The sequence below is a fragment of the Aptenodytes patagonicus genome, chromosome Z (assembly GCF_965638725.1).
Source record: "Aptenodytes patagonicus chromosome Z, bAptPat1.pri.cur, whole genome shotgun sequence".
Classification (NCBI taxonomy): domain Eukaryota; kingdom Metazoa; phylum Chordata; class Aves; order Sphenisciformes; family Spheniscidae; genus Aptenodytes; species Aptenodytes patagonicus.
The window spans coordinates 10,464,222-10,490,425 of record NC_134982.1 but is presented as its reverse complement, the minus strand read 5'-3'; the positions used below and the strand labels follow the sequence as shown (position 1 = coordinate 10,490,425).

At 40.1% G+C, this 26,204-nt stretch overlaps 1 protein-coding gene across 4 annotated transcripts in view; it reads left to right on the top strand.

Annotated features, from left to right (window-relative positions):
* UBAP2 (ubiquitin associated protein 2) overlaps positions 1-26,204 on the top strand; it is a 238,357-nt gene that overhangs the window by 19,837 nt on the left and 192,316 nt on the right. For all 4 annotated transcript variants that reach the window (XM_076363072.1, XM_076363070.1, XM_076363069.1 and 1 more), the window contains exons 2-7: positions 4,590-4,729; positions 8,784-8,861; positions 10,497-10,607; positions 14,509-14,662; positions 16,291-16,365; positions 25,223-25,277. In XM_076363072.1, the coding sequence (XP_076219187.1) occupies positions 4,631-4,729; positions 8,784-8,861; positions 10,497-10,607; positions 14,509-14,662; positions 16,291-16,365; positions 25,223-25,277 (572 nt within the window). In that variant the 5' untranslated portion in view covers positions 4,590-4,630. The remainder of the gene's footprint in view (positions 1-4,589; positions 4,730-8,783; positions 8,862-10,496; positions 10,608-14,508; positions 14,663-16,290; positions 16,366-25,222; positions 25,278-26,204) is intronic.

Sequence of the window (26,204 nt, the reverse complement as noted above, 5' to 3'; positions counted from 1 at the left end):
GACAGAAACACTAAACCAAACAAAACATTGATATTTGGGATGATTTTCTTAAATGCTGCTGTTGCTTTCAATTTTTAAATCTAGTTATTTGCTTTATGAAGAAGTGCTGAAATTTGAATTCCTTAGTGCTTGAGAAGCTAAACATACTTGAAATGAACAATTTTCTAACTATTGATCAAGGTTGTGGGTTTTTTTGTTTTGTTTTGTTTGGGGTTTTTTGTTTTTAAAGTAGAAGCAAAGACAACCTTCCTCTGGAGGTACTAGATTACATCAGTGAAAAAAAAGGTTTACAGCAGTCTTGTGCTTCTTTTTTTTTTACTGTAATGGAAGAAAGTACGACCACCTTCTTCACACAACAATTTTGGGACGTCTCTTTAATGCTTTCTCCTCCTTTTTTGCTAGTGCTATGGGGGTCTGTTTCATTTAATGTTGTTGTGGTTTAACCTCAGCCATCAACTGAGCACCACACAGCTGCTCGCTTACTCCCTGCCCCGCCCCCCCCCCCGCCCTCAGTGGGATGGGGGAGAGAATCAGAAGAGTAAAAGAGTGAGAAAACTTGTGGGTTGCAATAAGAACAGTTTAATAATTGAAATAAAATAAAACAGTAATAATAATAACAACAATAATAATAAAAGAGTACACAAAGCAAGTGATGCACAATGCAGTTGCTCACCACCCGCTGACTGATGCCCAGCCAGTCCCTGAGCAGCGGCCACCCTGCCGCCCCCCCCCCCCCCCCTCCCCCCCCCGGCCAACTCCCCCCAGTTTATATACTGAGCATGACATCACATGGTATGGAATATCCCTTTGGCCAATTTGGGTCAGCTGTCCCCCCCTGTGCCCCCTCCCAGCTTCTTGTGCACCTCCAGCCTTCTCAGTCGGCAGAGCATGGGAAGCTGAAAAGTCCTTGACTAGTGTAAGCACGACTTAGCGACAACTAAAACATCGGTGTGTTATCAACATTGTTCTCATCCTAAATCCAAAACACAGCACTGTACCAGCTACTAGGAAGACAACTCTATTCCAGCTGAAACCAGGACAAATGTGTATCTATTCTTCAAAATACAGCTGTTTTGGCTGCTTACTAGAGTTGCAATGTGTCTGCAAGGTCAAGTATTAACTGCTGATGAGGGACTTTTGCACTGAGCCAGACCCTGACATGGAAACTGAAACATCTGCATGTCTGAATATTTTTTTGATCTTTATTAAACAGATTTTAATTACGAGTTGTCTTCCTCCCAGTCTCAAATCTTCTTTCCTCATTTGATCTGCAGTTAAAAGTTCATCAGTTTGTGATACCCTACTCATTGCTATGACAACAGCCTGCCAAACAGACTTTAATATGAGGAATTGGAGAGAATAAGAAGCTGATTTGCGAGCAAAGAAATGTTCTTGTTCAGCCCCATCTTATTAATTAATAAAAACCCACTTAACGCTTGGAATTGTAGTCACTATGGTAATTTGAAGGCAGTGGCTATTTGCCTCCCTTCTGCCTGCTGCTTCCGTACTCTAAAGAGTAGGTGTGGTAGGGCGTGTAGCCTCAGCCAGAGTGGTGAAGGCATGCCCGTGCCAGGGAGGTGTGATATTTCCCGGTTCAGTGCACCGTCAGCAGTGGAACAGAGCCCTTCAGCTGCTCCCTGTGTGCGCTGGGGCTGGGCTGGTTGCTGTGTCTGGACACTGCCTGTAGATAGCGGGAGCCATCTAAGGGAAAAGAAAATAGCTTTGTGTTGAAAGCTCTCTGTATATCAAGCTGCCAATTGTGCTTTTAAGAAGACTGGATTCTGTCTGAAATGGGTTATAACATGTCCATATTGGCTTGATGAGGAATGTTGAACTGAGGGTGTGTTTCCACACTTGTCTGAAGCAAGTGCAAGTCCATACTGCTGCCAGGAAGAGGCTCTCACCTTCGCTGGTTTTCTACTTCGGACCTGTTGCCAAATTGTGCTGCTCATGGGCTGCACGGTCAGCAAGATAAGGATCTTTAAAGATCCCGTTACACTGTTCAGGTTGTTTGGCTCTGTTCCCACCAGTAGGCTGATCTTGCTGTGCCGCTTCATGCCTCAGGAGTGTTTCAAACATTTGTGTGCCTGCCTTTTTCCTTAAAGTATCCTTTCACCCTGAAAAACAAACATGGCTTAAACTGCTGTGGCACAGAGACACTGTAAAAGTGTTTCCCTTGCCTAACAGGCAAGGGAGAAAAGACACAATCTTCTTCTGATAGCCAGGCAACCTATGGTACCTGAAGTATAGGCCATAGTTCAGCATATGCTTTACAAACAAATGGAAAACTTTGTTTTAACGTGTGTGTAATACTGTCATGTCCAAAACATGGATCACAATATTTTGAGTAGCTTTGGTGAAATTAGAGAAAATAGCATTGAAATGTATGTCAGAATTCCTAGGTACCAGCATTTGTGTAAACATGATGTTAATTCAGAAGTGATGAACAAATTGAGACCCAATGGAGTTACAATTTCTCAACATATCTTAAATCACAGAGGGCTAATTCCAGACAATCGTATTTGAAACTATCGGCTTGTCTTTTAGGGAGTTAGTGCTCTCTATCATGTTCTCTGTTCAGGGCTTTTTTTCATTGCTCATTGTGCTGGGTTCAAATTGTGATGAGCTGACTGATACTTCAAAAAAAACCCAAAACAACCCAAAGGTCATTATTAGTCTATATAAATTTAAGTTTTTGGACATTGGCAGTCCAGTCAGCAAGGCTTATAAAGCAGATTTTAACACAAAGAGCCAAAGTAATTTCTGCTGCAAACTCAACTGAAGACTGTCCATAATGTGTTTAAAATATCAGTGGACAGCACGACCAGATAGTCAGTGATAAGTGTTGAACTTGCTGTCCAGAGCATCTCCACATCTACTTAATATTTTGCTTTCCATAGAACATGTTGTCACGACCTTGAATAACCTCTGTTCTGACTGTATCTGGCTTTTAGGGTGTCAAGTGCAGTGCTCTGAAGGCCTGTGTGTTCTGGGGCTTAGAAGACAACAAAGTTAGACTACTTTAAGAGACTGGGAGGCAGATTGGCTTTGGTGAATTTATTCATAAAGCTGGAGAAACACAGTGTTCCAGTTCAGCTCATACTACAGTCAGTTCCTGGTAAAGGCAGGCCTTTTCTTGTTAAATATGTAAGAGTTCATGGAAATATACTTTCTCCTCAGACTTTATTGAATGCTTTAACTAGCACATAAAGAAATTCAATGTCGGGGCTCAATTTTGGCCAACAAGAATGTATTTCTAAAGTGAAGAAGAGATTTAGATGATAATGGGGTTAATTGGTTTTTTGATTCTAGATGAGGCTCCTGAGCATTGTGAATCGATGTTTAAACTGAAGCATCTCATTGCAACTTTAATTGTTGAGTACCCATTACTTGTGAATGCTAGTGAGCAGTTGGGTATTGAACACATCCTCGTCCATGCAATCACAGCAGTTTGCTCAGTTTTCATCTGAGCGTAATTGTCACTGAACTCAGTGCTAGCCAGCTTGCACCAAAGCTGCTGCCCTGACAGGTTGCGTGCTGAGGCACGTTCACACATTGGGGCTGCAGTAAAAGCGCTTTGCTGCTTGTTTGCTCCTTCTGCCCAGGTGCACGACTTGCAAGTTGCCCTTAGTTCCCTAAATTTGCAGTTTTACTTCCCAGTGTCATGGGGACAGAAACCAGGCAGTTGACCGTGACCATTCATGTGACCAGCTGAGAGATCTGTTTCCAGTTATCATGGCTACTATAAACCATGCTCATCAATTAGCCTTGTGTTAGATGCTGTACAAACACAGGGGGAATAATAAATTTCTTGTTTCAAAGTAATTTTAATGCTAGAGGATGAATGAGAATGAAAGCTGACTGCCACAAATGGGATAGCACTGATGTGTGTGGGGTTTGGGTTTTCTTTTGGGTTTCTTTGTTGCTATACAACAAAGGTATGTTTAAAGCAGGGTAGTAGGTAGTTTTGTAAATAATTTCTGTAAGTATGAGGGAGAACAAAACAAAAATACTGGCTGCAGAGGCTGGATTTAAAGGCAAGGAGATCATTTCTCTTATAAATGAGAGGTGGGAAGTGGAGTGCGCATTGGCCACAGCCTCTGTATATGTGCAGGAAAGCAGTTTGTTGATAGGGAAGAGAGGAACTGCCTAGTTTGTGAATGTGATTTTTGCATTAGTGTTTTGAGTGGGTATGAGTGGTTAAATTCCAGGCATCAAAACAAGACAGCAGGTATTACAGAAATTTAAGGAGTGATACAGCTGGTGCTGAAATTTCAGCAGAATAGCAGATATAAAAGTCTGTATGTTAAATAACGGGGAAAAGCTGTGAGATTTAGATGTTGTCTGGAAGTACAGTTCTAGACAGATCCCAATCAGCTGACTAAAATGCTTTTTATCCACTGCATTTCCTCCTTTACTGTGAAGACTGCAATAAATCCAGTAATAGTGTATTAAAGCTGCTTTCTCAGGAGTCTGTATAGAGTTCATGGTAAAGGCAGGAGGAGTTCAAGCTACTGCATTTGTATATTATCTGGGTATTGAATCAGTACCCTGCCTTAACTCATGCTCTTTTTTTTTTTTCCTTTCAGATTTTCTATTTTGTACATACATTGTTTTGTATATACTGTATATGATGACTTCGGTGGGCAGTGAACGTACCCGGGGCACTCGGGACAAAACGCAAATTTCAACCACACAGCCAACACAACCACAGAAACAAGTAGTACAGGTACGTGCTACTATATAATCTGATTTGAGTTGAAAGTGAGCATGTAATAGTATGCATTTCTTCCCTAAGTCAGTAAAAACTGAGAAAAGACAGGAGAAAAATCATGGTCTATTTTGGAAGAGTATGTTTGATATCTCGCTTTAATTGCTCAGTAATCCAGCACAGCATTAAGTTGTTCCTGTATTCTTGCCTCTGAAGGAGCTTTGTGTTCTTCAGCAACATTTCCCATCAGTGAGGAATTCTATGCCTATGCCTGTGTCAGGATTTCTGTCCTGTGACCTCAGTGTCCTCAGATCTCAGCTCTTCCATATGCCAGACTCAAGATGCTAGAAGATTTCTGGTCGGTAGAGGAATTTGGGTGGGTGGGAAAAGCTTTGTTAGATGCATGCTGTGTTCTACAGCATGATTCAGCGTATCTGCAAGTCACAAAATCCTACAATTCTCGTGCAATGTCCTCACAAAGTGAAATGAAGGTGGTCATCTGCTAGCGGACTAAAATTATTTTGAGTATCTGTGAGATTGAGATTAAGCTCTTACCCCATTGTCTTGATTCTCAGCAGCAGAGTAGCTGTGTGCTTGTCTGGATTACAGAGAGTGCAAAATGTCTCTGCTGCTGGCAACTCACCATTGTCTTGTCAGGTACTTCTCAAAATTGGACTCAATTCAAGAATTGCCTCAGTTCTCTGCTGGCAAAGAGTGCATTAATCTAGAGGTGCTCCCCTGGGAAATTGTCTTTTATTGTTTTCTAGACTGATCTTTAACATGGAGGGGCTCTTGTTCTGTTTTGTACAGTATTAATTATGTGAGCTCAAGCCCTTATCATCTGCTTGCACTGCAGCACTTTACGTAGTGGTGATTCATGCTGATGTGTGGATTTAGAAAGTGACTTTCAACAGATGAAGTTGAATTTGTTTTTGTTTTATAACAAGTGAGGCTGCAGGAGTGTAGTGAGCAGAAGTGGTGGTTTCCCCTTTTTTGACATTTGCAAGACAGCAGTGGAGTACTCTGCCCAGTCTTGAGTTCCCTGGCACAGGACAGACATTGGCAGATGGGAGCAAGTTCAGCGAAGAGCTGCGAAGATGGCCAAGAGGCTGGAGCACAGGATGAATGAGGGGTGGCTCAGGGAACAGGATTTGTTCAGCCCTAAGAAGGCAAGGCAAGGATGTATCTTCTATTCAGATACCTCATTAAAGTGTATAGAAAAGGTGAAGCCAGACTCTTCTCAGAGAGACAATGGCACAAGTTGGAACACTGGAAATTCCAGCTGTTAAAAGGAAAAAAAATTGTTTACATGAACACTGTCATGGATTAGAGAGGTTGTGGGATCTCTGTTTGTCCTCAAGCAGCTCCTCTGGTGGGACATACTCTCAGTGGGAGGTTGCACTGAGTATCACTGGAGGACCTTTCCAACCTATGTGATTCATTGATTTTAAGCATTAAGTTTTACAGACCTTTTTCTGCATTTTGTCCGCTTATTCTACTTCTTGCATAATAGATACTGGTTTGGTCAATTCGGTGGAAAAGATGGTTATTTAATAAACAGCAATTATGTTTTACTGCACCATATTTTTTTTATTGTTTAGATATCAGATGGAGCTTCCTGCTTAGTCAGGCTTTACAGATCAGCAGAAATGTGTGGGATTTTACTGTTTAATCACCACTGATTCATTTTTCTGAATGTAGAATAATGTTGCTTTCCCAAATGGAGATTTCATTGTCATAATATCACACTGATCATCATTTAAGTTATTTAAGAAATTACATCGCAGTTCTTTTGCATTGCTTCTGGATAATAAATATACCATTTTATTATAAGATCTGGGCTTATTACTGTCACGTAATTTTGTGTTTTGCACACTTCTGTTTTCTGGTAGTTCGAAGTTGTTAGTTAAAAGTTTCCTTCACTCTGTTATGCCGCAAAGATAATGCAACTTGTAAGGTTGAGTAAAGTTTTAGCTGTCTTAAGATGCTGCTATTTTCTTAGTCATAATTAAAACTTAATTATACTCTTTTATAGGATTCTACAATGTTATTTGTAATGATGGTGTCTAAAAAATAAAAAAGAAACACTTGTTGGGGAAAAAACAAAGCTTTTTGTGACAATGACTTGGTGTTTGTGTAGTAAACACATCTTGTGGGTTTTTGTTGTTGTTTTTTTCTTCTTTATCTTCAATTTCATCTGGGTGTAATCCACTGGCATAAATATTAGCGATACTGCACCTACTTGTGTTTCTAAGCTCTCTGCTTACACAGGAAAAATGAAGATACTGTTATACCTTTGATATTGTTATAAAATTGGTATATTTGTCTTCTAACATGGACTTGAAAAAAAGTTGGTGTACGGAAAAAATGAATCTTAATGGTTTCCTGTTTCTGGTCAAATATGCCATCATGTCTCTACAGAAATTACATTGTCTGAATGTTTTTACTCTGGATATCTTTAAAGGAAATCTCTTCACTAGCTTAAAAGTTGCAGTGGGCCTGAGGAGGCTGAAGTCAGAGTGAGAAAATGGATCAACAAGGCTTAATTCCTGAAACCAGCAGACCTTTTGTTTTTGCTCTCTGCTGAGCTCTCAGCAGACACTAAGAGCGAGCTCCTTCACATAGAGCGCTGCACTGAACGGGAGGCTGTTGTGGAGGGTGGCACCAGGGCTGGCACGGGGAATTCCAGAGCAGGCTCTCCTCTGTGTTACCGACTGACGTATGAAGCTGTCAGCATGACACTTTGAAAATGTGAAGTAGCGCAGAGTACTTAACTCCGTTACAAACGCTAATTATCTTGGAACGTTGCCTCTGAGCACAGCAAATGTCGCTTCCCTCAAGGAACTGGGACAGCTGCAGTAACTTCTCAGAAAATAAGCAGCTGGTGGTGTATGGTGGAGTAATTTTTAGACTCTTTTACACTTGGTGACCTCATCTAGAGCTTGTATTTGTGGTAAACTCCAAAACTGAAGCAGTTTGAGGCTGATTAAGTCTGAACTCGTGAGGCACAGAATTTCATGTGGGTATCCTGTGAAGTGAGACTTCGAAAGGTGAGATTCAACCAGCTGCCCAGGATGAATCCTTTCCATCAAGAATTTCGGTGGATGAGGTGGTCCCATTCTCCATGAAGTAGTCTTCAGCAGCACATCAACTCGCATTTCAGGTCCTGGCTCTCTTCAGTATCAGCCTTCTCTAGCATGACATGGAAGCCTCTTCTGTTTGAGCAGAAATCAAATTAGGTCCAGGATCATGTAGCATACATAGAGTTATCTTTGGTATTTTCGTGGGAGTGCAGTTCAAGTAGACTGCAAATGCTGTACTATGAAGAGTGGCCTGTATGATGTGATATTAGTGTTCTTGAGTTGCTTTCTCTCTGGGGCAGCCATAGCCTATTCAGATTTATGGCTCTTTACTGCGTCCATTCATTTTAGTCTGTCAGCTTTTGGAGAAGTTGCCAGCATGGATTTGTGGTCCAGAAACATTACAGAGGCACCAGGTATTTCATCAATAGCAAGATCCTTTAGCAGTGTTCAGAGACCGGTACTCGCTTATAAAGAAAATAAGTGCAGCTGTTCACGGGCAAAATCTTCACGCATGACTCAGTCTCTTTTTAAGTGTTCATAAAACTACAGAGCCAGGTTGTTGGGAGGGTTGTGGAAGGTGATGTGAGCAGGAATCATCAGAGATGTGGTTAATTTAGAAATAGCATTGCTAGTTTGTTATGGTAAAACTCTAACTCTGGAGTGGTAGATACTAAATAAAAGTAATAATATCAAAGCATAGGCTTCTGTGGTAAATTCTATTTTATTATATGGTTGTCTTGTCTATGTGGTGACCTTTAACTGTGGTTCAAACGTATTACAATGTGTTGAAATTGCTTCTGTCCCAGCTAACTTTTGAACTATAAAATGGGCATAGAGGAGATGTTAATCCCTTCCCCGTAGCACTGCTGTGCTTATTGTGTGTGTTCTTTTTGAGAATCTGGAGAGAGAAATATTGTGACACTAGGAGATACTTTTAAAAAATATATTGTTACCTTTTGTGTACTTTATTGGATGTTTGCGTTTTTCAGGCAACAGCAGAACAGATTCGCCTTGCTCAGATGATCTACGATAAGAACGACGCAGATTTTGAAGATAAAGTGAAACAAGTATGTTTCTTATGGTACAGAGTTTTTATGCCCTGCAGTAAGGTGCTCTAAAGCTGGCTTACATTTTGGAGCTAGAGCGTCTGTTTCTGATTTATATGAAACGTTTTTCAGAAGGATGTAAGTTTAACTAGGAAAATGTGCTCTTATTGCATTGTAAAGTCTGTTTACAAGAAATTGTGTGGTAATATAGCTCTGGCTGTATAGTTACACCAGTGTATTTTCCTTTGTAGGCAAGCCTTTAAGCCAAAACTCATCTGTGCTGATGTCTCTTCCAGACTCTCTCTCTCTAGTATGGTCCTGATGCTTAATGATTGTCAGAATAAAGAGTGCATTCAGCTTGTCCACATGTACATGCACCTGGGAAAAATGTCACCTGTGTAAACTGAGTTTGCTAATGTCTTGGCTGTTTTTCAGGAGAATTATAAATCTAGTCATAGCTTAAAGGTGAATTGAAGTGTTATTTAAAAAAAAAAATCTGACCTCCCAGATCTGTGTATGCATTAAAATGATAGAACTACACTGTGAAGATGAAATCTCGCACCATTTCCTCTACCATGCTGAGTTTCAGGTGTAGGTGCTCGAGCTTCCATTACCCAATTATAGTTGAGACCATTGATTCGAGCAGTACTGAGAATCCGGGTCCCTGTTCTGCTGCGGGTATCGGTGATTTTGTCCTAGTGAACACATCACAACTCACAAAGAACCTAGGAGTACACCCAGAAGGAGAGAACAATTGGCATGAATGCATTAATGCAGCAGAGGAGCAGATTGCTTGATTTCTTTTCCTTTGTAAAACCTCCTCTGAAGCATTGTTAAGTGCTTTTTGTTGTTCTTGTTATAAACTTGTTCTGTTGCTGTGCCAGAGGTCAAGTCTTGTACTTCCTGAAGCCAAAGGACCCTCGTTAATAGTGCCTGTAGCTCTGCTGGTGGGAAGGATAAGAATTAAGTTCTGCATAGGAAATCTCCAATATTTTACATTGTGCATATATATTTCTAGCTCATGTAGTTTTTTTTTTCTTTGGGTGAAGTTGCTGGATGTGTCCCATGACAAACTGTGATTATTTCTATCTCGCGCTCCTCAGGATGTGCACCGCAGGTCCACGGAGCATAATTCAGTACTAGGTCTCCTTAAGCAGCCATCACTTAGGCCTTTTGCATGGCCTTATGCTGAAATGGATTGAGGGAGCTGATCTAGCTGAAAAATAACCTGGGTCTGGGTGTTTTTCCAGATGGATCTGTTTTCTGCCATGGCTTACCTTATGTCTGTTCTCACACAGTGGGATAAAGAGAGGGATCTTTGATGGGGGGGGAGAGAGGATGATACTGGAGCTATCCTGGTTGTTTACGTCTTTACCCTCATACACTGCTGTCTCTGGGGTGACAGCACTTGCTGCAAGCATAAAGGAAAAAAAAAAGGTGTGAAAGAGAGTGCTTTCTTGATTACCATTTAATTTGTGTTTCATCCTGTCTCTTGTCTGAATCCCAAGCAGATCTTTAAAATGCAGGTAACTTTAGGATTTTAGTTTGCTCTGACACAGTAGCCATGCACTTTCTTGGAATCTGTGGTGGTACTAACTCTTTATTTTCTTATGGTGATGATTTAGATACTTTAACATGTCTGACCTTTACTACCAGCTTATGGAAGTGACGGGGAAAAACCAGGATGAGTGCATAGTGGCACTACATGATTGTAATGGGGATGTGAACAGAGCAATCAACATACTGCTGGAAGGAAGTTCAGACACGGTAAGGTTTTACTTTCATATTAAACTGCTCTTTCTGTTTGCCGCATCTTTCTACTTCTAAGAAGTGATTGGGAAAGTTGTATTTAGGAAGCTTTCAATTTCCATGTCTCCATTCAAATTCTTTTGAAGGAAATGGAGACCGGGGCAGCTTCTCTCCTCATGCATGCCTTAGAGTAGGCTGAACCTTAAAAATGTTGTGGATGTTCAGCTGGTTTCTTGCAGAGTCCTCTGGCTTTCATTTACATGCAGCAATTTTAACTCTGCAGCAGAACTCAGTGCTCTGTCAGACAGGGACCTGTTTTTTGCTGCAGTGTTTGTAGTTACTGTGTAGCACCTTCAAAACCCTGAGACCTGGGTGTGCAAGTGTTTGCCATGAAGGGCAATCTTTATAAACCTGAAGGGCAGGCAGATATTTTAAGTCATGCAACTTCTGTAGGTGTGCATTGCCAGTATTGAAGTTGGAGGAGGTTTCCACATCTGAAAGTTACATTGACAATGCTCCTAATGGCAGAAGAGGATACAGCAAGTAGTTGCTCCTTTCACTGTGTTGCTCATTTGCATAGCTTTATTGAAAAACAGAAAGAGGAGACTAAACAATGTGTATATAACAACAAATACTGTCGCTTATAATGTTGCATGGAGCAATTTTTTGTCCTAAGAGATACCAGGAAAATATGTCTTGCTGTGGTTAAGTTTTTGCTGGAGGGACTTCTTACAGTTTATATGAGGCAGTAAACTAGATCCATCTCATCTAAATTGGGAAAGAAACCTGGACTTCCTTTCTTAATGCTGAACATACAGTATTTCCTGTGATTTGTCAGGATGTGTACTCTGGCTTATTGTTAATGAGGAAACTCACCCTCCCCCCCCTAAATCTAGGACACATACCGTTCTGACTGAGGGGACTTTCTTTTCTATCCCCTTTTCATTTATTAGAGTTGAGGTCATCTAAAACACAGAAGTATATAATACTGAGCGAGCTGGCAAGTTGGGAGTAGAAAGGAGCATCTCACCTTGATTAAATCTGTCTTGGTAATGTGCTGGTTTTGTGTTCTCTTATACTTCTCCTATTTGCCATTTTCTAGTTGGAGATAGTTTTCTGCTTGACAGAGAATGTTAAATGCTTTCTTATTATAGCAGATTTTTATAAGTGATCATGACATGGAAGAAACTTTCTGAACTCATTATCAATTAGAAGCAACATATCTGTATGTTCTGCTCTTTTGACAAGTCCCTCTGAACCCACTGCTCTCTGTAGACAAAATGCAACTCAGAAGCAAATACAGAGAACTTAAAGGGCTCAGGGAAGAAGGAGTATTAATTGAAGGGCATGAAGAAATTTTTTCATCTTTATGGAAGTTTGTGGGCCTCCAACTTGAAGGGTTTGTTTTAAGGCCATTATACTCCAGAACAGTTTAACTGTGGATTTGATGTAAAGTTGGAAGCAGAGGTACTACTAGTTCTGCATACTGATTCCCAAATCTCTCTTTCTACTTTCACTCTGCTTTGATGCCCTAGAAGTTTTTTTTTACCTCATTTGGAAGAAGATGTGTCTATCCAATTTGAGGAATTAGAAGAACAAGGAGTGATAGCTAGAATGTCTATTTATAGTTTCTTTGGTGTTCTGCCAGTTTTGTCCTTTTTTTTTTTTTAAAAAAAATGATGTGATCTTTAAGGCTTTATGCTGTGTGACTTAGTCTTTATGAAGACTTTTCACTTGCAATGGTTGTGACAGTCTGGCTTTGGATAGATAGAGGCTTGTGCATGAGAGTAGAGAAGGGCATGTTTCTTTGCCCAAGACTTCTACTCATTTAACTTCCTACAGGCGTAAGATCCATTTTATGCCTAACCATTTTTTACTTCCTAAACCTTTGAAGATAGAACAAAGGGGACCTTTCAGATTATTCTTTTCATCTAAGATCAGGCCAGCAAGAAGACTTCTGTTACATATAGTTGAAGGTCAGGCCCACAACTGTCATTTGGGTTGCCTTAGGCATCCTCAGCTGAAACTGTAATCAGTTAGCTCCCTTACAAAAACAGGCAGCTTTTATAGTCCGTGATGGATTCCCATGCCCAGAGGTAGCATCATCCTCTATCTTAAAGGACATGCCCAGCTTCTCAAGGCTTTCCTCAGAATTATATTGTGGGAAAGCATGGATCTGATGCTTTCATAGTCATCCTATTACTGATCCTTCTCAAGTCGTGTAAAACCTTACTAAGGAGAGGCTGCTTCCTCTTAAGCTTTGCAGGATCATCCAGTTCTGGGTATTTATTAAAATGGTCAAAGGTCTTTTGGCACCATGCCTATCAGTGAAATAGTAGTGTGTTCTGAACTATATGGACTTGGTTCTTCAGTTGTCAGTGCAGTTATTTTTTTCTCCTGTGAAGTGTCTCTAAAGCTAGGAGTGTTTTAGTGTGTAATGCAGTTACACAGGCTACGGCGGGTAAAGCCATATGATAGTTACTGGAGGAAACAGTTTTCTGTTGCACAAATAACATGGTGTTGCTCAAATGCGTAGTTTTGAACTTCTAATCCACATTGTCTGCACTTCACCTAAGTTGGCTTATGGCGGTATAGTCTTCTATACTGGAAATGAAATTGAAAACTGATTCAGCCTTCTTTCTCACCTATTCCGTGTCAAAAAATGAGAGTGTAACCATTCTCTTAGTACTTATTCTCTCAAAGGAGACACTAAAACATTGAGTTTATACTTGTAAACTGCTTTGTTACCTGCTTTCTCAATAGCATTAGTTTTCTCAATTCTAGGCAGCTTGGACTGGCTGGTCATTGCCTACCTTGTGGGGGCTTCTGAGTTGCTGTTGTCTGAATTGAGAAGAGATAGGACAGGACCTAAAAGTACTGATAGCTAACCTTTTGTGTTTGATGCAGGTGCCTGTCAGAGGTCATGGCTGTAGTGCTTCACAGTGGATGGCACCTTATTTGCATATGCAAATTTCCTGCTTAAATACCTTACCTAGACTATAAGCTCCTAGAGATGGGGACATACGTATAAAGCTATCTGCCCTCTTAATGGTTTGCAAATAATACCTTTCTTCTTCTTTGCTTTGCAACTATGGCTCAATAGACTAACCATGCAATTCCATAATATATGAGGTGCTGTGCTATTTTTAGCAAGTGTTTTAGTCATTTTATTTTCAACTCCTACAGATACTCCTATGGAGCTGATACGATCTCTGAATTTATTTTAAAGATGGAGTTCAATATTAAAGCTGAAGCCTGATGTTTGGACCTTGGTCCCTTGTCTTGTTTAGACATAGTTTTTCCTGTATTTTGCTGTGTGTGATGAGCTGTAGCTGTTACGAGTGGATGTTCTGGCTTATCATGGCCCCAGTTTTCCCAAGTTGTTGTTCTGCCATTCTGTCTCTTGGTGCTTGAATTCTAGTACATCTGGATAATGGTTTTTCTTCTCCCCCCCCGTCCCCTTAGGCCACCTGCTTATTCTCAGCAGTCTCTTGTTCAATTATGCTTATAAGCATTTTTTCATTTCCTTTGGAGAAAAAGATAGCTTTGTACATGCTCCTTTGCTAGATTTATGGAGGTAGTTGAGAGGGGAACTGTTGCTTGCTTTGCAGATTTTCTGCGTTGTGGTCACATCTAGGCTTCGTTGAACTAGTAGAAGTCCATTATAGCCAGAAATGTTTGGGATTCTCACATTCCATAAGACAATCCAACTTCTAAAACTTGTTTCTTTCTCATCTCTTCCCAAAAATACAGCCTGTGTTTCCCTTTGTATCAGTGTAGTTTGCAAGGTATTACATATGTGACGTTATGCAAATACCTGTTTTTTTCCATGAACTGGAGGGGTGTGAGGTGGAAGTATGCACTGAGAGCTGTCTCTTCCTTTTTGACTTTTGTATCTAATTGTATTCTACCCAAATAGACTTCCTGGGAGACTGTAGGGGGAAAGAAGAAAAGCCTTGGAAAGGAAAGTTCAGAAAACAAAGAGAACAGAGAAAAACGAGGGGACAGAGAAGTGAGTCGTGGACGGGGAAGTTCCAACAGACGGGGAAGAGGAGGCAGCCGTGGCCGAGAGTGTACGTATACGGGTTCATTTTTAAAGATTCAGACATTTTTCTTGCAGCTGAAACTGGCTGAGTTAAGAGCAAATGCTTAATGGAGTAACGTCCGTCCAAGCTATAGCTCAGCACTGAAGGGATCGTAACTTGTTTGTGTGACAGGTATGCTTGATCTGTCCGTGTGACTTGGTTTTGGGATGGTCTGTGCTTGTTCAGAGACACTCAATTTAATGTAAATTTCTGTCCTTTTTTGATTAATTGATCTTGTACAAATTGCTGTTCTTTATGTAAGTTTTAGAACTGACTCTTTGTAAGACTGCTTGAGAGCAAGTATGTCGCTGCACAGCTGATACACTTTTTTGTTTCTTTTAATGAAAAAATTATCCAGCTTTGACTCCATCTCCTTTTATGAGTGGGAGAACCTGAAGATGTTCTCATCTTCTCATAAGGGGAATGAAAAGACTGGGATCATTATTAATCTCTAGCGTATATTACTCACATAAGCCAACCAAAGGTGAGTTTCTGTAACAGAGAAAATTCTTTGTGAGTTGAAACATTTAAAAATTTGCTACAGTTTATACAGGTGCAATAATACATTGTACAAAAGCAAACTGATGTTTCCACGTAGGTAGCATCACATTAGATCACCATTGGATACACGTTGCTTTTTTTCCTCTAAGTTTTATCAGCAATATCAAAGCTGTATACATTGCCTGTAAGGGCCATACACAACACTGATAGATGAGCAGAGAAACCAGAATGAAAACAATGTTTAGCTTTTCACTTAAAAGCAGGGAAAATATTTACAATATTAGCCAACTCTTCTAATTCATGATTGGAATATATTCAAATATTGTGCCAATGAAGACACTGCGAATATTTGTAGAATGGACTAACATCAGGGTAGGAAAAAATATTAATAAAACTTGCAGCTGTGCTTAGAATTGAAATCGGATCCGTCAAAATGAAAGTGAGGGGCAAGATTTTTGCCAGAGCCTTGTCTGGCAAGACAAGACAAGCAAGAGTTGCCTGTCTCTTTTTGTAAACTGGAATTGAAGATTTTTCAGTTGATTACCAAATCTTGATATTTTCTTCCCAGCTTTATGTCCAAGCATTAATGATTTTGTTGCTGCCTCACCTTCACCCAGTCATCATCCCTCTGATTTAAGCACAGAGCAGAGTTCTTTTAAGTTTCCCTGGTTGTACAGGGGTGTGGTGTGGGGAGACAGGAGAAGAGTTGATGTTCTTGGTTATCCCTTATTCTTTCATTGTTACCACCCAGCACGTTGTCAAGAAAGCATAGTATGAGGCGGCTGTATTTCCCACCTCGTTAAAGAGGTGAGGCCATAATTAATTTAATAGTGTAGGCTGCAAAACACTACACTTTTTTTTTTTTTCTTAAAACCAGAAGTGTGTCTGCTGAGGGACATTTCCCTCTTAGTAGATATTTTGTTTCCTAATTGTCCAGTGCAAAGTAAATGTAACTTGCTTGTAGCTAGGCCGCCAAAGAAGAGGGGTGACCGAGATCTGTTGAGCAGCCCACCTTAAAATCTTTCCTTTTCTTTCGGGGTTCAGGTTAAGCAGATGGCTATATTGTCTCATGTATGAGTCTCTAAAGCTTCTCTTAAGCTGTCCTCTCTCCACAGTTAGAGCTGAAGAGAATGGAGTGGACAATCAAGGAGACAGGCCTTCAGACCGTGGGAAACGTGGTCGTGGGAGAGGTGAGATGGTGGCATTGGTGTGGGACTGGCACTGATTTCATGTCCTGAAATGGAACTCTCCATATATTTCTTTAAAGACTTCTTTTTAAGTGTTTGTTGGTTATCCTTTGATTCCATAGGCACTTCAGCCACCTTTAATTTAGGTACATCCCCCTCCCTTACCCCTTGTCATGTCTTGGTCTCAGAACAACTTGAAAGAATAGACACAAATCACCTTTATGGTAATTTCCTGTGTAGCAGGCTGGTGTGCTCTGGCTATGGAGAGCTGTTTTCCCAGACTGACTCGTGCCAGCCTCCTGTGAGTGGGAATGCACTGGGCTCCTCAGGATGTACCTTGGCAGCAGGAGAGTACAAGATTCCATCTGTAGGGCTCTCGGGGAGGGATTTGATGTGTACTTGTGCCGTTTCTTTGGGGTGGATCTGGTTGTCACTCTTGCCTTCTGTTTTTGGTAGCTAATCAGAAAAAGTGCAAGTCACCTTAGAGACTTTTTGGTAAGAAAAGGAATTTGGCATAGAAGAATTGATGAGGAGAACTGTGGAAAAAGAATACTGTGGAGTCTTAGGTACAACTCCAGTCTTATCCTGTAGAAGAGATACAAAAGATGTTGATAACTGATTTGATGTGGAATCAAGGGATGTGTAGTTGGTTTGGATTTTCATGGGTTGGAGTGGAAAGAGGCTTGTTTTTTCTTAGAGCAGGAGGAATGAAAATGAGTAACCTAGGTACAGTGCAGATTGTGTGGGGAAGTGGGTATTAAATGAGTTAAATCGATAAAGTGCACAGCAGAGCTAATGTACTTAATAAGTAATGTCTGACTCGTGAAAAATTCTGCCTTCAAAGGACTCCCTTCTGTTTGGAATATCTAGTAATGAGGCATTCGAAGATGGGCACATCCAACTTCATTGTCTCCAGATCTGCATCTTGAAGGAAAGATGGAAAGATGCAAAGACACGTAGCTTCCAGTGGGTTGCGAGAATGACACTGTTGTGCCTGTGAATCAGCAAATACCAAATGGTGTGTGCAGAGAGGTAGCTTTGCAGGGGAGAGTGTGGTATAGTTCACAGCTACAGTTTTTAGTATGTTAGCACTGTTAATAGATGGAATGTAAGTCTTTCAGTATTTGTTTTATAAAATATTCCTTTGTACTCAAATTATAAAGGTAGGATTTTTTAAATTGTTGGGTGAAACTTAGAGGTTAATTTCAAATGCAGTCTATTTTTTGCTTTGTAACCCTATGGACAATACACTGCTTTTGTTGTCAACAGTGTAGCTTTCTAGATGAATATCATGTCTCAAGCCAAAGCACTTCATCATCAGATCAAACTGATGAATCTGACTGAAGAAATAGGAACAACTTCAACCAATTTCTGTTCACGGGCTTAGTGTACATAGTATTACTGTATCTCTCTACCAAATATTTTAGACTGTACATTCATGTGAGCAAAGTATCTTAATGAATTGTTCTCAGCTGTCTATGATAAACCTGTTGAACAACTTCAGGATCATTATATTACAAGTGTGTATGTATTCTGTGGCAGGAGATGCCTAACTTAATTTTATAATGCAAGTCCTTGAATCTGCAGGGAGCGTGTATAACGCTGTGTAATTCACTTCTCAGTATTTCAGGGACGCATGACCTTCTTTGGATATTAGTAGAAATAATAAAAAAAGCTTCCTGCCATTTCATTCAGTAGTCTTTCTTTTCTGTTACACAGAATAGTCAAATGTGGGATAAGTACTTCAGCTGAAGGTAAATAGATTGCTGGTAATCATCACAGAACCCTTTTTTAGAAATGTTTCATGCAGAGTGTGTGTGTAGGAATCTAGGCATTGGATACGAAATTAGGGGTCAGCTAATATCCGAGCAATGCACTGTCTCTCTCTATTTTAAGCTACCTTCTCAGGCTGGAGTTATCTTACTGGCTGCTTTCTAGGGGAAGATTTGCTGGGCCATCGTATTACTGCTTCGCTGTAGAACAACCTCATTTTAAGAAATGATATGCACTGAAAATAGGAGAAATGGGATTGACAGTGGGGTGATAATTTGCTGTTTACTGAGGGGCGGGGGGGGGGAAACCCTGATACTGAGTATTTCAGCCTTGGTGCTGTAGGCACTAGCTTCCTTGTGCAGCAGATCTTCTGTTAATGACTGTGTGATATTCCTTGCAACTTTATAGGGTAGTAGGTATACAGTGTACAAACACCACTGGTTGCTGGTATGCAGGAGGTCGGGGAATTCAAGTAGATACATGTTATTGACTGATTAACAGAAAGCAAAAATGTATCACAGGATGTGTTTCAGGACACATCTCAGGTGAAATTGCTCTGCCCTTAATTTTTGCCTGTTAAACTGAAGGTGTAAACTTTGGTTTGGAAAGGAGTCAAGGAATTTCTTTTTTTAAGATGGCCTTCCCATCTGTCTGTCTTTTCAGAACTGAATTTCTTTAATGAGCTTAATTTAGATGTAAAAAATACTATAATGGTGATGAATGGTAATTGCATCAAAGTGATTATATTTGTGTATCAGTATTGCAAGGATTTGTAACTGTCTGGAATGGAATCTCGTGAAGGAATTATGGAGGAAGGTGGTTATGTCTTTATGATTGTCAGCTCTAGAAATGTTTCTTCATTTGTGTTTTAATCAGCTGCAGTGTTATATACAAATTGACAAACTTTACAGGCACAGGTTTTTTTTTTATTCTGCTGTTTTTTGCTGTTCTCGCATCTGATTTTAAGTGCAGGTCTGGTTCTCCCACTGTCCTGCACTCCATGTTGAAAGGATGTGGTAGAGCTAGAAAAGGCTTTTGAAGGTACTGGGAAGACTGCATTTATGGGGTGTGAGGAGCAAGCAGACTAGGACTTCTCTGCCTGCAAAAGAGAGGGCTGAGTGGGCATATGGTAGAGATCTGTAAAATTTCTGTGGAGAAGGTTCTGTGGTGAAATCAACTGATTGCTCCAAGCAAGTATGCAAATGAGGGGATATTAAATGAAATCAGTAGGTCACAGGTTCACAATGAACTTACAGAGGTGGTTCTTCATACATGTAGTTAACCTGAGGAATTCCTTTCAATAAGATGTTGTGGGTGCTGAAAATTTATACGCAGAGAGACTTGACAATTTCATCCTAAAAAAGAACCACAGCAAGAAAAGGAAAAACCACAGAGGGTTTTGATATATGTAAATTATCTTTGGCCGAGGAAGTCTGAGCCACAAATGGTTGAAGACCAGGAGAGTGCCCAGAGAAACTGCACTGTGGTTTCAGTTTGTGTACTCTTCCCTAGGTATCTAATTGACCATAGCTGATAATGGGATAGCAGGTAGATGAACTTTTGGACTTGATTCAAGCATAGAAATTGTTACAGATTCATGTGTAGCAATTCTCCTGGTTTGCAAAGTGAGAATGGGTTTGTCGCTTTTACTTCTGGTCCTCTATTCTCTTCCTCTTCTTTCTTCCAGAGCAACGTGAGCAATGTGGATGCTGACAGGGAATTCTTTTCTAGCAAAACAAAATTAAAGCATAGTGTTTTTCCCTTTTGTTTTTATTTCTGGACTTAAACAGCGTGACAAGGAGCCTTTCAAACTCTTGTTTTTTCTGCTGGCTGTATAAGAAAGCAAAGCAGGTTACCCTTTTTGTAAATATCTGACTATAGTCCAGCTTGTATTTTTTATCTTTTTTGTTTTTTAACGTTTTTTAGATAAGTAGTATGCTATCCTTGAAAAAATTGGGCTTCTGTAACCAGAATTGCATGTCTAAACATTTTCTTGTTTTGAAAGCTTAGCACAGTTGGCACAGGATATATTTTGGATTTCCTTTGCCAGAACTAGTAAAGACGTTGGTTTTTCTAAAACATGAATGTAGAGCAGACCTTCTGGAGGTCACAATAGGCAGTCTGTTTAGTTTTGCTGTAGTTAGTTCTGCATTGGTTAAGAAGCTGTGTGTGTCATGTAATTTTCGTTAAACCGGAACTTAGGTTTAACGTAAGTTATTTATTTTCTTTTAAACATAACTTTAGAGTTGAAAGTTTTCTGCACATGCTTCTAAAAATGATTACTAGAGTACATGCAGTACATAAAACTGATCCAATGCTTCTAGCTTTATGATGACTAATAAGACAAAAGTGATTTGAATTATTAAATATAACTTCAGTGTTTGTTTTGGTAGATATCTATCTATTCTAGATACCTAGAATACAAACTTTCTATACTTAGCCTCCTTATCTCCCTCCGTCACCTCGGCATCTGCTGGGAGGATGGCTGGCTCTGTATTTCCAGAGCAGAGACCAGAGCTGTCCAGTTACTGTGTAGTCGGAGATAAGCACAAATCTAGGGTGTTGCCTGCCCTTCCAGTCTGCATTTCCTTTTCCTTTCAGCTGTTCTTAGGCCTCTTTCTTAACCTTAAAGTGTCTTCATGTAATTTAAACCTGTCAGTGTGAAAATCTGAGTTTTGAAATAAAGCAACTGTATTGCAGTGGAAGGATTTAGGTCTGCAAGCTCAGCAAACTGGATTTTCTACAGAATAGGCTGTTAAGTTAATGGGATCGAGTTGTGGTACTACACACTTTTCTCATGCTCCCACGTAGTGTGCGTTTGTTTTGGGGGAAGAAGTGTTGCGAATGGGATGAACGACTCTTTCCATGCATGGGCGATGCCAGAGTGAAGTCTTGATTGTGTGATTATGAGTGTTTTGAACTCCCAATGGGGTTTAGTGAAAACAGAAAATCTCACCACCTTCCTGGGTATAAGTGTTGACTTCTCTAGAATTCATTCCAGAAAAGAAAAATGTAAATTGAGTAAGTGATGGCTAATGTGAACCTAGTCAACTGAGGGAGATGTGCTGGAGAGCAGGAAAAAAACCCCAGCAATACACAGTTGAACACTTACAATGTTACAGGAAACAAAAACATGTTTTAAATATTTCATAGTTTTAAATGACGTTGGGTAAGGCGTAGCAGCAGGAATGTTGATCAAAATTAACTTTAAACATAGTTTCCCCAGTCCTGGTTTCCTGGAGCAGAGATGAGTAAGCAATGCTGCCTTGATACGTTAGGCTGTTGCTTGTAGATCCAAGTGTAAAGGAATGTGAAGAAGTGTTATGAGAGTTTATATGAGGCAGGGCAGTAATTTTGTTCTTTGCCTGATGTCCCTCATTTGCTTTTGTGCTCCACATGCTGATTGATTGTAAGAAAATCTATTCCTTTAGAGTCACTAGAAGATTTAATGAGCTGCTCCCAAGTCCCTTGTCCTCTTTTTGTGGGTAGATAAAAATGTTGATAGAAGAATTGCTGATTGTGAATTACCACAGAAGAACAATTTTTTGTAAATATTGACCGTTGTGATCGAAATCATATATATGCATCTTTTTAGAGCAGTGTTAAAACTATACTATAATATATATTATGTTACAAAAAACTATATACAATATATATTATGTTACAAGCATAAACTGGCATTACTGCTGGGAGGAATTGGTCCTCTCTGTCTCCTGGTGCATTTGAATTGTATCAGAGGATTGATCTAAGTTTAAAACTAACCAAGCCAAAAAAGAAAAAAGGGGGCAGGCAGCACGGTAGCTGAGGGCAACAGGGTTTTTTGGTGGCATATCCTGGTGTAAAGTTGACTAGTTTTCTGGTATTTAGCAAGCAGGGAACCAGTTTGGATTGCTGATCCAACAGTGAACTAGTAATTTTGTTTTCTGATAGTGGTTTTGCACTCACTCACTGGTACGTGCAAAACTGTCAGTGCAGGAAAGAGAGCTTGTGATCACTGGTGAGGAAGACCTCGGTCGTAGTAGTTCAGACTTAAATGGGTTTAAGTTACTGTGGGATTGCATGCTCAGAATTTGGGTCCCTGCTCTGAATTGCAGTGTGAAGCCCCATTTGCTCACTGACGTTTTAGTCACTGTTAAAAAGCATCAAAAGTTTGCAGATGCCTGATGGGCATTCATAGTTGCTTCATGACTAACTTCTCTGTATTAGAAAACCGTGCCTTCTAATTGTTTTAAGGCCATGTTTTAATTTTGGCAGCTGAGACAAGTAACTTTCTTTGCATGAGAATTTAAGAATATATTGGTGATCTGGTTGTGTCAAAGAGAATATCGGCCCTCCCCACTGGCATCTTGCATTAATGACCATGATGTATGAGATTCCGTGTCTGAGTTAGGGTGGTCTTTCAGTGGTGAGTACTCACTGTCCCATATTTGGACTTAGTTCATCCTAAGTGTCATTTCTAGCTTTTAATTTAGTGCTTTCTGTAACCCCACTGGTTTGGTACTTCCCTTTTGTCTTCATTAGAATGCTTTTTGTTGTGTTTGTTGATTAAACTGAATTTCAATTTTGACAGAAAGCATAGACACAGCTTTATGAAGTTACAGGAATCCGCTTGGAATTCAAGTTCAGGATTAACTTTCAAGGTGATCTGGTATAAAAAACCCTTTCTGGCTAGTAGTCTAAGACTGTGCATGGAACTTCAGGAACAACATTATTTCTTTCTAGCAATTTCTAAAATTGTTAGAGGTTCTTATTGCTGTTTTTAGCCAGTAGTTTATTATGCCCGTGCTGGTATGGCATCTTATATAGGCCTCACTTGCTAAAACTTCATCTTCTGTTTAATATGCTAAGGTTATTCTTTCAGGCTTTTGCACTTGGGAGGCTGGGAAGACTTACCTCCTCTTCTAAAACCTATTTATACTTTCATGCTAGCTATTCCAGCTAATCCCTCTGTACCTAATGTCTGCCTCACTCAAAAATATTTCTGCTTGACTGTTTCTGTGATTTGCAGCTCCCAATTGGAATTGTAGCTGAGCTTGTCAAAAAACTGTTGCTCTCTCTTCTGTGCATCATTAGTAAATGCTGTTTAATGCTGTATTGATAGCTGTAGGAAGTAAATTTATTACATAGATGGCCCCTACAGTGTCCCCAAGTAAACTTGTTTAGCTGGTTCTACTCTTAAAAAAAATTATTTACTGAGCATAAAGATAATCCGGAGTGCACTGACTTCTGTGCATCTGAGAGCTGCAACCTCGTTATGCCAGGGATCAGCTTCCCAGATTGGGGATTTTAGGTGGGCGAAAGAGAGAAGAGCAGTAGAATAGGTAGGCTGAGCAAGGAGGTTCAGAGGCCGAGTTACAATCGGTTGGGTACAGAGGAGTCTGGGGCACTGTTGTTTATGACAGAGCAAAGAGCACAGCTCCACGTGCGGGCTTGGTGAAGAGGGATGGCGATTGCTGGGTTGTGGCTGATGTTACCTCTTTCCTAATCTCTGTCTGTCTTCTCTCCAACCAATTGTGAAAAAAGACCAAAGAGGGGAAAATGTAGAGATACCAGGCCTGGCCTAATGTCAGACTTCAGTTCTTGTGTTCTTGTCCCACCAAAATACTGTGTGTTGCTGGATGGGAATCCTTCCTCTGCAGGTTTCCATGGTTCCTCTGCAGCTACCAGTTGTCTTGTATAGGATATGGATAAATGCTTTCATGAAAATGTGGGTAAAGCTATCCTGCTATTTTGATGCTTCTACAAAGTCCTTGAAAATGTAGGTAGTAGATATTTTAGAGGTCCAGAAATGTCTTTTAACACTTGGACAGTGAACGGGGGCAAGGGGAAGAACGAGTGGTGAGGGGAGGGAAAGGAAAGTCACTAAAATAGGAACTTCTGCAACTGGTTTTACCACGTCTTGGAGCTACTGCTCTTATTCAGTTTAGGTGGTTCCCTGAAAATAAGGGGTAATTTTGATCCCAATTTGAACAGCCTATCATGGGGAATTCTGATGTTTGGACAACCACTGTATTGGTGACTTAGGCTTATAACTTTTGTGCTCTGGTAAACTTGTAGTTGCTTGGTGACTTATAATTACCATGTAATTTTGTCATTAAAATGAACATTGCTTTGTTCTCAGTCCGCAGCTCTTGACGTCCTCCTGTTCTTGTAATACAAAATAATATTCATAGTCTTCCTCAAAAAAAACCCCAACAAACTGGAAAAGCCTCAGATATTGAGATCCTAAAAAAGGGAAAAAAAAAAAAAATCTATGTAGAAATACGCCAAATGTTAGAAATAGTTTCTAACAGTTTATGTAGACGTGTGCTTTATGGATGGTTAAATAATACAAAAATTTTCATGCCTTGTTGGCACTATGCAACGTGCAAAAATAAAGACATTCACTGTATGAAGAAACTTGTAAACTGAGGCTGGTAACCAAAATTGGAGGCAACAAATATTTGTTGTTAAAATAGAAATGAATATTCTTGTGGGTGATAACAAGGAAGTTGTTTGAGTAATTTGAATTGGATGATTTTCATGTCAGTAACTATGATCAAGGGGGAAGCAGGAGGAGTGTGTGGTCGCAGGTCAGTGAAAGCACAGGAAGGTAAGGGTGGACAGGTGGGCTGAGTCAGAGAAGGAAACAAATGGAGTATTTAAACTTTCTCCTCACAGACAAGGAGTGACAGGGAATTTCTTGAGAGATCAGTGTACACAGGGAGGCTGGGATTCTAGAGCTTCTTAGGCAAGAGTGAGGAAGTAGAGACAAATTTTTGAACAATGTCTAATGATTTGGCAATAGCAGTCTCATGGGGGATGGGTCTTTAGGTAAGTCCTTTTCTTGGCATTTGGAGCTACTTCACTAGATACAGAAAAGATAGCAAAGAATTGCAAGTCCTACTGAAACACATAGTCTTAGATGAACAGGGGCTTACTCGTGTGTGTTAGGGAAACAAATTTTCCTGTGAGGAAATTTGGGAAGTAATGATATTTAACTTTAACTACAGTAGTTTTCTTCTTCAACCACAGTATTTTCTAATGTGACAGACTAGTGATTGGCGGCTCCTCTGCTGTTGCTGTTAAATGGTGTTTTCTCTCCTAGGGTTTGGACGTGGCAGAGGGAGAGGAGCGGGGAGGTTTTCAGCCCAAGGCATGGGGTAAGAAACATGCAGAGCACAGATTTTGGCAAGGATCAAACTCAGTGGCAATATTAATTGACAATATTGCCACTGTATGTATTAATATTGCTGTATGTTTGATAAACCAATATGGATGCAAAAATTCACAAATCTGTTAGATGGTTAAAGGATTATTTTTGTCTTAAAACCAGTATTTCTAACTAGACACACCTGTACAAGCCTAATGTATATTCACTTGATGTTAATATCCCAAACTTGGAGAACCCATTTATACTGATCAGTAGCAGCCACATAGTGCCTTGGAGGCTGAAAGTTCTGTGTGGTGCGTATAGTCCTAGGTCACTTTAAAAATAGATTTGTTTCAGTGTAATGTAGAACGTGCAAGTTCTGTATAAAACCAGAAAGTCTAGCGATTGTAAGCTTTCTCCTGTTTTTGAGGTTTCATGCTTTAGCCGTTTGTACATACATGGACCCTAAAACAGAATCAGAAGAAGTTACTCAGCAGTAACCAAAAGTTTGTTCTCAGTTTTGTTGGAATAACTTGCTTCAGAGAAGTGTAGCCTCCACTACTTTCACTCAGTGTTTGCATTTAATGACATTTCATGTAATATCAGTGATGTCATGATGAACAGAAGGCTCATTCTACTTCTCTAATAATCCTTCTTGTTCATACTTGTAGATGATAAACTGAAAAGAGGTTTTTCTTCAATAATCCTCTTTCACCTTTTACCTGCATCTGTGTGTTTTGGCATCGGTGCCAGGAGTGCATTCCGAAATAATCTTACTGATGTTTGGACTCCTGTCCTGCACAGGTCTGGTGCTCTGAAAGGACATGATACTGGTTTCTCATCAGTCAGCCACCTGCTGAGAAACTGTCAGCTGAGAGGGGTTTATCATTGTGCATATAAACTAATGCTTTATACGAGTGGGAGGAGTAGGTATGCT